Genomic DNA, 16,011 nt, shown 5'->3' on the forward strand with positions numbered 1-16,011 from the left:
TGGAACATAATGTTTTTAATAATATTTTCCCAGCACTAGAAAAGATGGATTCCACCTTTTACTCTCAAGTTTTAGCCTACGTAAGTATTGAAATTTACATTATATATTTTCTAAACATTCTCACACACACATACACACACGCACGCACACACAATTCTTTCCTTTTATTTTAAGACTGTATTATACTCTCAGTTATTACACTCTCAGAATCTTAAGACATCGTAAAAGTACATAAAATATTTATTAATACTTATTTTACACATTAATCTACTAATTACAAAAGTGACAATTGTATTATACATGCCGCTCGTTTAAAACGAAAATGTAAACGTTCTGTTAATAAACTTATACAACTCCCATACAGCACAAAAGTTTGCAGCAACATTGCTGCAATATTGCAATATTGCACATTGCAGTGCAATGTTGCAGAAATATTGTATAGTCATGAATTTGCAATATAGTTTAAACACGTTACAGCAACATTGTAAAATATTGTGAAAATAACATGTACTTTTATTGTGTGTTTGTGTGTCACTTACAATTAGAGTAAATATTCAAAACTGTTTATTATTATAATAATTTTAATACACATAGGATTGAAAGCATTTTTATATTAATTATATCCCAGACAGCACAAAATGTCCTCAGGATCATCCTGAATATGTCCAGGACGATTCAGGATATTTCGAGGATGTTTTAAGATATGATTCTAAATTTGTTTTATGAAAATTTAGTATGCATTTATAATTATTTTCAATTATGTAGAATATTTAACATAATTAAAAATTTTGAATATTGTAATAAAATATAAATATCCCATAAATATCCACTGGATAACCACAGGATGTTTGTAAAATATATGGCCTGTCTATATTATGTCAGATAGCTTATAACGTCCTAAAATTATCCTAAACACATCCAGGATATCCTGAGATTCCCGCCTCTAATTCACCAAGCGACCGATAGATGGCCAGGCCAGGCCAGGCGTGACGTTCTCGCAAGAAACATTTGCGTTATCACCTTATAAATAACCATCCAGAAAACCGATCCAGTACTCTTTTCTTCTTCTTTTATTTTGAAATCATTATTGCTTGAAGTGATATCTCATTCCAAAAGAGTAAGATTTCACTACACGAAATTTAGAGAGTAATTCATAAAATATAAAAATCTATTTTTTTACAAAAATGTGACTTAACTCTGTCTATCTTTGAGGCACTGATATATAGAATTGATAAATACCCATACAGCACAGAAATCAATTAGGACATATATCCTGTGGACGTCCCTGCGACGTCCCCTGGAGCTTCTGTGCTGTATGGGTTTCGTCCTTGAAACGTACGAATAATATCCCAAACATATCCTATAGAAATCCTTAGGATATTTCATAAGATTTCCCTCGATATTCCAGAGGATCATGTACGGCTATCATTTCCTCTTCCTCGGGACATCCAGAGGAGATCTGAGGATTAAAATGGGATATCCTCAGGATATCACACATGTACGTCCTGGATGTTCTTCGGATGTCCTTAGGACATCCTTGTGCTGTCTGGGATATGTATATAAATTTGTCTATTACCTCCAAACCCTAAGATTAAAATAAAATAAACTTATGCGTTATTATACGTACAAGTTGTCATGTTAATCTTAATACATTAAGTGGTTTTTAAACTTTTCATAAAAGATCCATGTGTTCTAGAATGGTTTTACTTCGTGTTAAAGCTATTATGCCAACTTGTGTATAATCTAAAATAACGTAAAATAATGTGTGTATTTATATTAATGTTAGTCATGATTATTATAACAATCAAGTAAATGTGTCAATATATCGTTGGACTGGATCTTTTGTGCCTAATAATATTTTTTACATGAATTTATGTACAGTCTTCGCTTAGACTTCGCTTAAACTACGATTCAACTTGAGACTGCGTTTTAAGACCGTTTACTATCGGTCTTGAAACGCAGTCTCAAGTTGAAGCTAGAAGAAATCACATAATTAAATTTAATTACGTGATTGCATAGTTTGTTAAGCGAAAAATATACATACATTAACGCGAAATATATTATTAGGCACAAAAGATCCAGCTCAACCATATATTGGCACATTTCCACAGTAGTTTGCATGTATATTTTACTGCAATATTGCTACAACGTTTTGTAGCAATATTTCTGAAAGCGGACATTTTACCGTTGCTGCAATCTTACAGTACTCTTGCAACAATATTTCGCAATGGTTCTGCAATGTTGCAATCTTGCCGAAAAATGTTGCTGCAATATTGCGGCAATCTTGCCGTGCTGTATGGGCTGTGATTTAAAAGATATAGTACTAAATCTAAGAAATCATAATAAGTCATAAAAGGGCACAGAATATTCCCAATTACATTTATATTAATTATAAATGCAAGCAAAAGTAGAAATATTTTGTGCACCTTTATGACGTTTTATAATTCTTTATATTTCTTCCTCTATTCTTAAAACAAAAACTTGCGGGATAATAAAAAAATACATGGATATTTTATCATTTTTCTTATATGGCATAGAAGAGGTAACAAATTGTACATGCATACCGTCAACTTTACTCAATGACAATCTGCGATTAAATTAAATAATTATTATTTTTCAAACATAGTATTACGTCTAAGAAATTATAATATGTCATAAACGTGCAGAGAATATCTCTAATTACTAGTTTATATTACTTATTAGCCTGTAATAATAAGCGAAAGAAAAAAGGTTACGTTTGCATCATGCAGATCGTGCGATTGAGCAGTCTCGAAAATCTCGAAAATGGAAGTATCAGGAGCAGGGCAGCATGATAGGCAAAGAAGTGGCACAAAGCTCTTTATCACTGTCGGTAACTTGCCGACCGTTAAGTTGAGTCGGTAACGTTACCGACTGTTAAGTTGAGCCGGTAATTTCACTGTCGGTATAGTTACCGACAAGGCGTGACATATTGTGCCACCTCTTTGCCTATCATGCTGTCTTGCTCCTAATACTTCCATTTTCGAGATTTTCTTCGACGGCTCAACCGCACGATTCGCATAGTACATACAAACGTAACCTTCTTTCTTTCGTATTATTATACGCTAGATTAATAAGTAATATAAACGTAATTAAAAATATATTTGCAGTTTTATGACTTATTATGATTTCTAAGACTTAATATTATATTTTTATAATGAAAATTCTTTAATTTAACCATAGATTATATATAATATCATCAATTAAAACTTGCGACATGCACGTACAATTTATTACCTCTTGTACGCCGAAGAAGAAAAGGGACAAAATATGCACGTATTTTTTATTAACCCTACTGCTTTACTATAAATGTTTGTTTTAAGAATAGAAGAATTATAGAAGGCTATAAAAGTGCATAAAAGGGTTTGTAATTTGCTTGCATTTGTAATTCATAAGTGGTGAAACAGTAAGTAAGTAATCGTAAGAAGAAACTGCTCGATTCACAAAAATATATATTATGTTAACAAAATCCAACTATTTCGGGTTGAGGAATGTACTATCGATTTAAGAGAATAAGAAAATGCATTGAAAGTGCACAGAACATTTTTAATTATGTTTATATTAATAATTAATACCGCGTATATTACCTATCTTAATCAGAGTACTTGTGCTACTTCTTCATGCTGCTATTTCTGATACTTCTATTTTCGAGATTTTTGACGGCTGAACCGCACGATATGCATAGTACAAATGTAACTTTTCTTCTCTTACGTAATACGCTACATTGATAATTAATAATTAATAAACGTAATTCGAAATATTCTGTGCATTTTTATAACTTCTTATGATTTTTTAGACTTAATACTTAATACTTTTTTTATTCAAAATTGTTTAACGCTATCAGCAAAATATGCATATTTTCGTACATAGACGAGCCGATTGTTCATTCAACCAATAAATTGTCAATTACAATAAGCGAAATTATAAATACTTTATGCACTTTTATGCTACCTTAGAGTTTTTTAATTTCTATGTTATATTCTTAAAAAATAGAAATAAAAAATTATGTGAGGAATGAATAAAAATATAAATGTTACTATTATTTAGACAAAACTTTTAAAACAAATATTCGTTTTAATAATAATAATAATTGTAATAATAATAATGATAATAATAGAGTTTACACAAAGAATATGCAATACATATTAGAAAATTATTAAATAAAATCGTGATGTATATTCCACATGAATTTACGTCAAACGATATTCTGAATATATTATTATTTATCTCGCTAAATATTCTAGTATTTTTAAATTATGTAAAACGTGGAGAGAAGGTACTATTCTGTATAGAAAAAATATAATGACTTAATATAGAATTAATTTATTAAATCTCCGAGATAAGGATGGGTTACATTAAAGAAGATCCATAAATGTATAAAATACGAAATATATATATTTGCCTTTGTAGCATAACATATATAATTTAGATAAGTTTTATATACATATACATATATATATATATATATATATATACACACACGTATATATATGTATATATATACAGATACATACATCTTGATTGTTATACATCATATCATAAGAGTTTAACGATATAAGAGATGACAGTTTACAGACTTTAATATATACAAAGAGCGACAAGATTGTCGTATAACATTCCAACGTTTATTATATTCTATAGCCGTTAAGAATATAATCGCACTTGTGTCTTCGTAAACGCAAAGCGTTTTGTGTTCTCGAAAATCATACATCGCGATTGTCAGAAATAAAATACTACCATATAGTATTTCGACATACTCATCTTGTGTAATCACTCTCGCTCATCCGCGCAAAATTTTATGAACAAACGCGGAAAAGAACACATTTCGAAAAGTACACTATTTCCGTCAATCCTTCTGTTAAAAGACAGTTACGAACGTGTTTCTACAACACATACATATGTCTAAAAAGTGATCGGTCACTGGAAGTAGTACCACCATGAACTTAAAATCAGTTCGAAATTGGTTATGGAAAACCAGTTATATATAAGACATTTTGCAAAGACTTTTTATTCCATTGCAATTATTTTCCTGACCGATTCTGGCTTCCTGAAAACGTAAAAAATCCCAAGAACGTACGTTTACTTGGTAAAAAAGTAATTTGCAAAAATAAAAACTTTTACTAATTAACGCGCTATAAAATATACCGCCGAGCGTGCGGCTCATCGCACACTCATCGAACGCATTATTATGGCTATTAATGCATTGTTAGTACACATCCTCGATTCTCTCACGTCTCTCGAAAAAAACTTTATTCGTCTCTGCTTTTATTAATATTTTTACAAACGTTATTTACGTAAGAAAAGAATTACTTGTAGTATCGTTTCGGCGATAGTATTGTCCGTCACTTAGTCTACGCTTAGTAAGCTACTTATATGCGAATACTATGCCTACCAAGATATTATGAATTAATGCTCGTGGAAGCACCCTGAATCACTGAATGACAGTCACGGATCTGGATCCTCGATCAGCATTTTTAGCCTTGAACACGATCATATAAATTGACATCTAGTCTACTTACAGAAAACAATTCAAATCAACGTAGATGAAAGTTGTACGAACGCATTCAGCGCTAAGAGACGAGGATGCGGATCAGAATTTATTGTCGATTAAGCGCCAACAGACAGCGAATCCCACTGCCCACTGTCGTCTCAGGCATACGCTGTCTCGTTATCACTAACAATAAGTTTGATCAATGAAAGACGACAAGTGCTCGTCGTTTTTTTAAGAAAGAATCGCAATGACGCACTTTAAGACGCTAACAAAATCTTCAATCTTCCTATCATTCGCGATACTACAGCGTTTCGATTTGGACTAGGTTCAGTCGTCGTAGAAAACCCACGACGTGGATATCATAACACGTCGGAATCAATGATAATATGGGGGGGGGGGGGTCTCTTGACAATCACGAGGCGACCTGGGTCGACCGTTCAGACGTAGCTCTCGTCGTCGACGACAGATCTGCCGAAGCCTAAATGCCTCGTGGTAATGGGGGCGCGGGGTTGCGGTGGCGGTCGGTAGGGCGGCGGCGGCGGCAGAGATCTAGATCTACCCGCGACCTTGTGCCTGTCCTCGAGATTCATGTGCACCGGCGGTAGATGCCTGAGCCTCGGCGGCAGCGGTGGCGGTGTGTCCGGCCACGAGGTCTTCTCCCCTTCGTGCTCGTCCTCGTTGAGATCGACTACCGTGCCCTTGTACGAATCGCTCATGTCCGACCGTTCGTACTCGCCCCGCGGCTCTTCGTTCTTGCAGAACTTGAACACTTCCATGTATATGTGCTTGACCCTCTCGTACTCCTCGCACAGCTTCTGATGACGCACTAGACAACGAGCGGCTTTTTGCTCCGGCGTCTCCCGAGTCACGGGATACTGGCGACCGGCACACGAAACCTTCTTGTATTCATTATAAGCCTCTTTCTCTTTCTGGTACTCGCTGTAACCGTCCTTCTTCTTGAACTCGTAGCAATCGCTACCACTGGATCGGGGCGTATCGCCGCCGCCGGCCAGATCCTGCTCCGAGTCGTGGATCGACACGCGCTCGCCGCCTCGAATATCCTGCTGCGAGCTCTTGCTGTCGTAATCCTCCGACAATGCGTCGTAGCTCACGTTCAACTGCCTGCTCCGATAAGTCTTGCAGTTCTCCACGTTCTCCTTCATGTCCTGCCTGAGATATTCCGTCTCGTAGATATCTTTGTCACCGAATCTCTCCTTCCTGTGCTCGTGTTCGTCCAGCTTGTTCGTCCTGGACGTTCTCTTGAGCTGCGCCCGCAGCCAGTCCTGCCGCTGGAAGTTCGGATTGGGGTAACCCGCGTTGCTCTTCTCCTCCCTGAAGCTGTGCTCCGCGCCGTTCGCGTGGGCGTGATTGCCCGACGCGTAGCCGTTCAATCTCTCTTCCCAGCCACATCTGTAAACCGACACGTAGGATTTGCTGCTGGTCTTGTCCTCCTTCGCGAGGGACTTGTCCTCGCGGTAGTTACTGGACGACGAGGCGTTCGGGGCTGAATCTTCGGAGCCCACGGGTGACTCCGGGATGAATAGCTGACAGTCCGACAAGGTCAAGCCCGAGTCCCTCGACAGGGACATCGGATCCCTACGTGGCGCCTCCGTCAGATCCAGGCTATCCAAGGATATCCCACCTGCTGCACCGTAAGGAACTTATCAGTGAAAAATAAATGTAATTATTTTAGTTAAATATATATATATATATATAAACAATACAGGCAAATGTTAAGCGTAGGTGTACAATTAAACGTGTTATAACACGTTGTGATATACTCACAGTGAAGACTGTCGGTGCTCTCTTCGGCCCCGCTGTCGCTACGTGTGTCTTCCCCGAGGAGCTGCGTGACGCCGGCTCCGAACAGATCCTCGCAGTGGCGGATCAACATTTCCGTAATTATTGGAATCGCCCTGCTCTGATTCACCGTCGGATTCGAGGACCAAAGTAAACTCGGGCCGCAGCAGACGCCCAGGTTACTGGCGCACATGAGATTACGCTTCGACCGTCTTGCCACGTGATGCAACACGCAGATCATATGCGAGAGTAACGTGTAATTCGCCTTTGGCAGTTTATCTAGAATGCTGAAATTGTTTTCTTTCAGTCAGTATCATTTTCCAATTAAAGATAATTCGTTCGAAATATATTACGATGAATACCTTTTAATAGTTTGAACGGGATTTGGCGTGTCCAGGCTCTCCATCCAGAGAGGGAACAGGTGAGAGGTCAAGAGGGGATCCGGTAGTGACCTCAAAAAGTCCTTCAGCAGAGACGCCACCGTTACAACCGGCGCGTCCTCCAGACAGCTGAGATCTCCCGTGGACTCGATTTGATCCCGCAACTCGCGGACGTTTCGGAGGTTCGCGGACTTGCGAAAAATTCCCTGCGTGAACGGGCCCTTGGCGAATAGTTGCTGCAGCATCACCAAAACGGGTTTCGGTAAACCATTCTCATCCAGCCGGGACAGATTCACGCCGAAAAGGCTGGGATTCAGGGACAGCGAGCGGCGCAACAGACCGGTTATCTTCGATCGATTATTCTTTTTCACCGGCGACTTCATAACAGGTCGAAGGATAAAGTGGCATGGATCGTGACCGCTCTTGTTGCAGTGCTCCAGATCGAAGCCCTCCTCCGCCGACAGAATGTGTCGCAGGCTCGACATCTTCACGGCGAACGGCCGCTCGTGACCTATCAGCGGGTACGGCGCCTCGTCCGGGAACGTTCGTGCCCACAGCTGGAAGGGCCCCTGCAGATCCCACAGCGGCATCGCCATGCTCACGCAGGTATGCGCCGTCATCTCCGAGCCGACCATGATCGTCTTGCACTGCAAAGTGTAAAATGGCACGTATGTATTCTCCCTTCGCAGCCACGACGTTACAAAGAGTCGAATAATAATGCGCGACGCTATTCGTCGAGGCTTGTTTACCGACGACAGACAGCATTTACCTAACGGAAATTCATTTGCAATCTCGGCGGCTTATATCTATACGACGTCGATGAATTATCAACGGTGATTTAAGTAATGCCGGCACAATGAGCGCGGCTCGATAGTCGACGCGACGCAGCGATTCTAACTCGACATTGACGTTCGTGACGTATAAAAGACGCCTCTCTCTAGAGGAAGAATATCTCCGGGAAGGCCGAGGAGCTCGATTGAGCTCCGCGGATTCGTGGATGCGCGAAGAATGGACCGCAGAGGCGTGACCGCAAATGTGTCTGCACGCGTGAAAAGGCAGGCGCACTTACGTATTCGTTGTTCGTGTCGCTGTCGTGATACACGATTTGAATGTTCGTATGCGGCGGCTCCTTCATGCTCTCCTCTCGCACGAGCTCGTTCAAACGTCCCCACCAGAGATCCCGCGCCGCGGCAGTCCTGGGAAAAGTTCATTAAATCGTGACAACGACAAAGTTTTCATTTCATACTTGGCGACGTAATTGTCGAGCGCGAAATAGAAAATTCTTACTACTTACATGAAAGTGGCTACGACATTCGTAGTGGGCCAACCGAGGACGAAGCTAGTTTCCGCGGACTTGCTGGTCTCCGCCACATCCTCTATGTGACCCGCCGTGAGCCAGAGCTCGCTCATTCTCACCGACTGCTTTAGCTTGAAGTTCCCGCCGCTACGAGCTTTCGCGATGAGCAGGAGATCAGTAAAGAGAAAGAGGTGCCTCTCCTGAGATTGCATGCCCTACAATTTACAAGTAATTTTATAATTAATAAGTAAAATCTTGATAAAAACAGATTTTAAATAAATGTAATTTTATAATCTCTTTATTAATAAAAATTTTAAAAATCGCTTGAACTCGCTCGAGCTTTATTCAAGTAACATAAATTAATTTTATTTTACAAAGTTCAAAGAAATTTAATATTTTTTGATAAATATAATGAAAGATTCTTCATACCGTAGTGAACTGAACTGGTGTCTCTAAAAGAAAGGTTCTAGCTGGTGATTTCGAAGATGGAGCGCTATTCGGGCTATCCGTAATCCTCTGAGAGATCCCTCTCGTCAGCCTGGCTGTATTGCCACTATTTCTTTTGCGTAATAAATTCTTCATCTTCTGGAAACAACGAGCAATCGATTATCTTCGGGACCATAAAATTTTTCTTCCAACAATTTAAACGATCGAAGAATTTCACGAGGTTTCGAAAGCGCTAAATTTAGCTGCCACATCTGATTACGTGTCGCGCACGCCAAACACGGTACGCGCGCAAAGAATTAACGGTTACACTCGAAAAATGTCATTACCAAATTTGTCGGTAAGCGATAAGTCTCCAAGGCGTTACAGTACAAGACCCGAACGTGCTCTCACGGCGAATAGAGCGGAGCGATTAACATACGTCGGCTTATTAGATTCTTTAACGTGTCCCAACATCACATCTTCTATTCTTCTCTATATTCTCTTTTCCGTTACGAAATCACTTCTGGTGATCCCTCACCGGCGATCGCTCGCCTCCGTCTCATTGTACCGTGTCGTTATAATGCATAAGCCCGGACTAGACATCGTGTCTCCCCACACATTCATCGCACGGATGGATTATCCACTATTACTTACGGTATTACATTGGAAAGTGCATGCGACAGTTTTATAACGAGAGTTTCGAGTGGTAGGCGGACCGCCGATGTCCCGTGAGATAAAAGTGCCTGAATGCGACTTCGTCGTGTTACTATTTGCTTGTCGGATGACTATTGTCGTATGACTTAGTACTCCGTAAAGATTAGCGTATTACTATCACGCAATTTTCAATTTTTATGTAGCACAATGATGATGTCTTGCTAGCAAAGACACTAGTGTCAGTCTACGATTTCTCAAGATAGAAAGGAAAATATAATCTACTCTCAAATGCAGAAAAAGTATGAGTCATAATGTTTCAATTATTACGAGATAGAATTCTATCCAGCGTCACGTGAAACTGCGTGCAAGAGTGAAGGTCCTCTATAAATTTGTTTTATGACATTAACTTTCACTGTGTTATTATTATTATTATTATTATTACGTAGAAAGAGCGCGGCACACTTTCTACACAAATAATATAAATATCTTTCTATTGTTAATCCAACTGTCAGCCTCTCGCGGTGACACAGTTACCATTCACCGTCGACTGTTTTTTTGCGGACGCAGAAAGCGAGCACTCGATTGAACGATTCGCGTCAATTTCACCGCTCGCGCGACAGCCAGCGAGCGGCGCGGCGGGTCGAGTGAAAATAGCGGGGAGAAATTTTATCGGCACGCTCGTATCCGGACAATAAAACGAATGAAACATGGGAAGGAAGTGTGTATACGAGCTCCAACTGTCATACCAAGCGACATGCGAGTCGATGCACTTTCCATGGACGTAGAAAAAACGAGATGTGTCTAAACGACCGTGAGAATGCTTGGATCGCAACGCATTGTGCGTAATACCGTTTGTTGGCATTCGCCGTGCCGTTTATACGTTTTCCACGAAGAAGAGTTTAATGCCTCGTACAGTAATGCAGCGGACGCTTTTATAACATTATCGTAGCGGCTTGCAATACCGAGAAATCTCCGTATTAATTAAGAATTCTTCCTACCGTGGTGACGACGTCTCGCTCGTGCAATCGCAAGTTGTCACCGGGGAACAGCTCTTGGATGCGGTGGAGATCGCCCTCTAATTGCCCACGGTGGAGAACTGACCCGCTATCGATGCATTCATTTTCTATCAAGCTCCTCGCTTCCTGTCCTAGGTACCTCTCGTAGTCGGCGAGTCTCTGCACCTGCATAAATAAGATATATTCCATAAAACTCTCTTTATATCAGGGAAACGTCAGCAAAACAGATAAACGTGTTACGCGTATCGATCTGGTCACTGAGCGCGCTTGAGAAATCTTTCTATTAGGAGTGTGATTTAGTTTTGAGGGTTTTGCAACAGATGGCTGTAGCGTCAGTTTGTTCCAATAGCTGTTTCCGATAACTATTGTTTCTTACAGTGTTGACATTATCCATCACATTTAGTAGCATTATAGCAATAGATGCAATAACAGTCGTGTTTATATCATCGTAAAAATGCAACTTCCGAAAGGGCGTTTTCGACATGCGTTGCTTTTGTTTTTTAATCAAAACAAAACTGCGGCTGACGGTTATAGAATTCTTGTGGAAACTTATGGTGATTCTGCCCCATCAATTAAGACGTGTGAATACTGGTTTAGACGCTTTAAAAGTGGTGAAGGACAAAGAACGCTCGGGACAACGAAGAAAGCTTGAAAATGCAGATTTGCAAGCATTATTGCACGAAAATCCAACACGATCCACTTCAGAACTTGCCAGAGCATTAAATGTTGATCGTACAACAGTTACGAAACATTTACATGAAATGGGAAAAATTCAGAAAGAAGGGAAATGGGTTCGACATGAATTATCGGAAAGTGCCATTGCGAACCGGTTGAACATTTGCATTTCGTTGATCGCCAGGCAAAAAAAGAAGAGTCTTTTGTCTCGGATCGTTACTGGGGATGAAAAGTGGATCTATTTTGATAATCCGAAACGCAGAAAATCATGGGTGGATCCAGGCGAACCATCAACATCCACTCCGAGACGCAATATTGACGGTTCAAAAGTAATGCTCCGTATTTGGTGGGATAGTGTACTATGAGCTGTTAAATCCACATGAGACTGTCACGGTTGATCGTTATCGACACCAATTGTACAAGTTGAAGCAAGCATTGGACCAAAAACGACCACCAATTGCGAGTAAACGACGGAAAGTGATTCTTCTTCGTGACAACGCTCGACCTGACGTTGCGTTATCAGTGAAACAAACATTGTTAGAACTTGAATGGGAAGTCTTACCGCACCCCGCGTATTCTCCGGACATTGCTCCATGCGATTATTTGTTGCAACACGCTTTAGAGGATACACACTTTGATAATTTGGAAGAAGTGCGAAAATTCGTCGACGAATGGATCAACTGAAAAGAAGAGTGATTTTATCGTGGTGGAATCCATCTCTTGCCAGAAAGATGGGAAAAAGATATAGAAAAGGAAGGAAAATATTTTGATTAAGGTATTCATTCATTATCATATTTAAATACATGCGTTTTTGAGCAAAAAAACCCTCCAAACTAAATCACACCCCTAATACAACGTAACGCAGAGTGCACAGAGGGAAATAAAATCGAAATCGTTCGTCTTGCGATTGCAGTGACGGCCTTTGCGTAACCCGCATAATTTCCGATAAATCGTGCTCGGTGCGGCGTTTCCAAATGCATTGCGAAAGTAGGAAAAGGAAGCACCGCACCGGCGGCGCGATGAGGACACGCGACTTTCCCTGATATCGGCTCTGCGCGCTGGAAGACGCGCGCAACATCTCCCTAATGATGCCGCCGAACGCGGAAAGAAGGAAAACGTTGGCCGGATCGGGCACGGCTTCGGAAACGCATGATTCGCGTTCCCTTCTCGCTACAGCGAACCCGATGATTATCATTCACGAGGAGTATTATGTAAATCGACAACGCATCATTATTTGATCCACGTACGATTGTATTCGCGTCTAGTCGATGACTGTGTCTGGGGAGTGATTCTCGCATTGCGGCGCGTCTAATTATTGCAACGCATCACACATTTACGGTCGACGTTTATATTATAAGCGATGGCATTGTTTGTAATTCTGATAGCTCGATCTCATTTTCCTTGGAAATTTCTTTAAACTTCATTTCCTTGATACAAAAGCGAGTTACACGCCTATTATACTTGTCATATCTTAGCGTTTTTCAGCTTGGCAGTTCAAACACTTATCTAAGCATCGATCTAAGCTATACCAATCGATCATGGTATGGGAGTAGAAAATAGATTCCATACGTAGGCCGATCTCTCCCCAAGTTTAAGTTTTAAGCCATTGTTACGCGGATCATTAGTTTCACAAGATCCACATCACTATGGTAAATATTCCCAGCAACCAAATCTCATGATTTTAATAACAAATCACCGTGGATTCTGACATGGTATTAGATCTGTCAAAATTCATCAGTGAGTTTGATTATCCTGATTGATGGGCGCGATGCTCGCTTCCAATTATCATAAGGCGGCAGGTAGTTGCACCGCAAAGAAATGTGCACGAATAAGACGATCGTCGATGATTCGTAAATGTTCGAATTATAATAATTTGCAGTGGTCGCGAAAGATCGTCGCTGAAATTTCAAACGATTGCCGTCATGTTCGCCGGTTGTGTGTAATTTTCAGTTTGACGTAGGCAGAATAATCGTCATCTTGTGTACTTGGCTCCGCGCGTATATTCGCGAATGAGGAAATTAGCATAGTCTTCCTCGCCTTTTGCGTCCCTCGTTCTCTTTCGTTTCCCTTCTCATCGGTATTGTTCCGACTCCGCAATATGACGCGATATATACTTTTACATGCCATTCTTACCACGCCGGCACCGTTTCCAAGCCCCTTTTCGCACACTTTCACCATGTGTCGTGTCGCGATTATTACGTTCCTATAGACACGAACGTACGATCATGAAATACCATCGATTCGATCATCAAGTTTGGTTCAAACTTCCTGGAATTTGTAAGAATCGATCATTCAAAGTATTCAAAGAATACATTGAAACATCAAGAAGGAGATTGCCTCGGACAAATTGTCTTGTATTACGTTCCTCATTGAAAGCTTTTCTTTCAAAGCTCCCCCTGCCGAGTGGAGATCATCGATTTCTTCCCTCGAAAGCAAACGAGATATTAATCCGTCATGGCTTATTATGTTGGCTCGCGGTCGGTGAATTTGTCCGGCCGAGTGTATGAGCATTTCTCCGGCGACGATCAATCATTTAATCAGTCACCGAAGGGACGAGAGAGAGAGAGAACGTATACCGACCGTGCTGAATGAAGAGAAGGAGGATTCGAGGATACGACTGGCTGTTGGTGCTTTTTGCTCGCTTTATACGCGCGACGTCCGTGAACGTACCGCTCCATCGGACGGTTTGAATATCGTCGCGGCGCGGTATATCCGATTCTACAAATGTGGCCATACCTGTATCCGCCTTTGGGCATATATAGACACCTAAAGGATACATACCGTTAGCACCGACGGCGACCTCGCGCGCGAGAGACGACCATCATGGACCCTCGCGCTATTTCTCAACACCGGGTACGTTTACACCTCACGTGTCCGCGGCAATATCGCGCGAACCCTTCAAGCTTCCTCGCAAGGATTCTCCGACGTTGTATGTGCAGGCGCAACGGTAAATCGCGGAACGAAATTCCACTGTGGAGTGCGGTAAAAGCGTGCTATTCTTCTGAACCCGGGAGAACTAATACGCGTGGTATGCGTGGACAAAACGCATGAATAGCGGCGAGTCCTTACGTGACCAGCCGCACTAAAGTTCACCGGAGAGACTCTTAATCCCGAGTAGACATGGATAAACGTTGCAATATTTTAGGCGTAAACGTCCATTTGTAGATATTAATCAGTAAAAATTCCTGACTGACGGAAATCGAGTTAGCTAAATTAATTGATTCAAGCAAGATCTGTGTGCTTTTGCACGGCGAGATTATTTAATTTGAGAAATACCGATACTTGGCGCCGTCAATCTTGACAAGTACCTACCAAGAACAAGACATCGAGATATCGCAAGATATATTTTCTCGGCGTTGATTCGACGGAATATCTCGCGTTCAATAATACGCCAATCTCGCCGGTCATTGGTGAGTCAATTTTTATTACGATTGCAGCAATATCGAAGTGTACGTAAGGCACGGAACGGCATGCCCACGGGGCACGGAATGTAACTTTTCCATCGGCATCTCGATATTACGAGAACGGAGAGCAGAATGCGCGCGAGTTGCCGGATACAGAGTGTCCCACAAAGCTTTCCTAACGAGACGTAATCTCGTTTGATCGGTTTGCGTTCTACCTTTTCAGCTACGGGGAAAGATTTTATCCAAAGTTCGATCAGCGGGAATATCTGAAACGAAATGGACATTGAAGAGCCATCACAGATTGAGGAATCTGAAGCTTTACGGGAGAGTCGTTTATCAGACGCGATTCAAGGATAATGATAAATCGATGTGTCAGATTAAAGACTCTCTTAGGAAAAATGGACTCTCTGGTGCGTGACTCTCCTCAGGAGACATCCCGTATACCTAATACGCGGGACAAATTGCTACGGCGTGACGCAACGTCGAGAACACCTGTCTCGATATTACAAAACGCGCTTCCTGGGGCAGCACTTTACACAGTTATACGCACGTGCACGAGTACATCGTGCCTAGACATGAAGCTACAAGCAAAGATCCGCCGCTCCACCGGATCAGGACATCGATACGCTCGTCCTGGGAGAAATTGATATATCGGTGCATGCAAATGAGCCGAGAGCAAGGGGAAATACGAAGGAGAAAAATCGATGTACCATACGTCGAGAAGAAGCTTGCGAGCGCGTAAGTATACTCAGAAATCTCAGGTATTCTCTAGGCATTCTTGGACGTTCTTTTCCAACCGAGTCTCAACTAGATTTATGAATACAAATGGTCTATTAGGATATTAGATAAC

At 41.2% G+C, this 16,011-nt stretch overlaps 1 protein-coding gene across 6 annotated transcripts in view; it reads right to left on the minus strand.

Moving 5' to 3' along the window:
- Positions 1 to 4,324: 4,324 nt before the first annotated feature.
- The window catches only part of LOC105278915 (rho GTPase-activating protein 20), a 195,391-nt gene continuing 183,704 nt past the window's right edge, over positions 4,325 to 16,011 (minus strand). For 2 of the 6 annotated variants that reach the window (XM_026972135.1, XM_026972139.1), the window contains 7 exons: positions 11,065 to 11,247; positions 9,416 to 9,571; positions 8,984 to 9,201; positions 8,759 to 8,885; positions 7,672 to 8,336; positions 7,295 to 7,596; positions 4,325 to 7,169 (listed from right to left, as the gene is read on the minus strand). In XM_026972135.1, coding sequence (XP_026827936.1) covers positions 5,947 to 7,169; positions 7,295 to 7,596; positions 7,672 to 8,336; positions 8,759 to 8,885; positions 8,984 to 9,201; positions 9,416 to 9,571; positions 11,065 to 11,247 — 2,874 coding nt within the window. In that variant the 3' untranslated portion in view covers positions 4,325 to 5,946. The remainder of the gene's footprint in view (positions 7,170 to 7,294; positions 7,597 to 7,671; positions 8,337 to 8,758; positions 8,886 to 8,983; positions 9,202 to 9,415; positions 9,572 to 11,064; positions 11,248 to 16,011) is intronic. The other 4 variants (XM_026972137.1, XM_026972140.1, XM_026972136.1 and 1 more) reach the window with 3 other exon arrangements.

The sequence above is a fragment of the Ooceraea biroi genome, chromosome 9 (assembly GCF_003672135.1).
Source record: "Ooceraea biroi isolate clonal line C1 chromosome 9, Obir_v5.4, whole genome shotgun sequence".
Taxonomy (NCBI): Eukaryota; Metazoa; Arthropoda; class Insecta; order Hymenoptera; family Formicidae; genus Ooceraea; species Ooceraea biroi.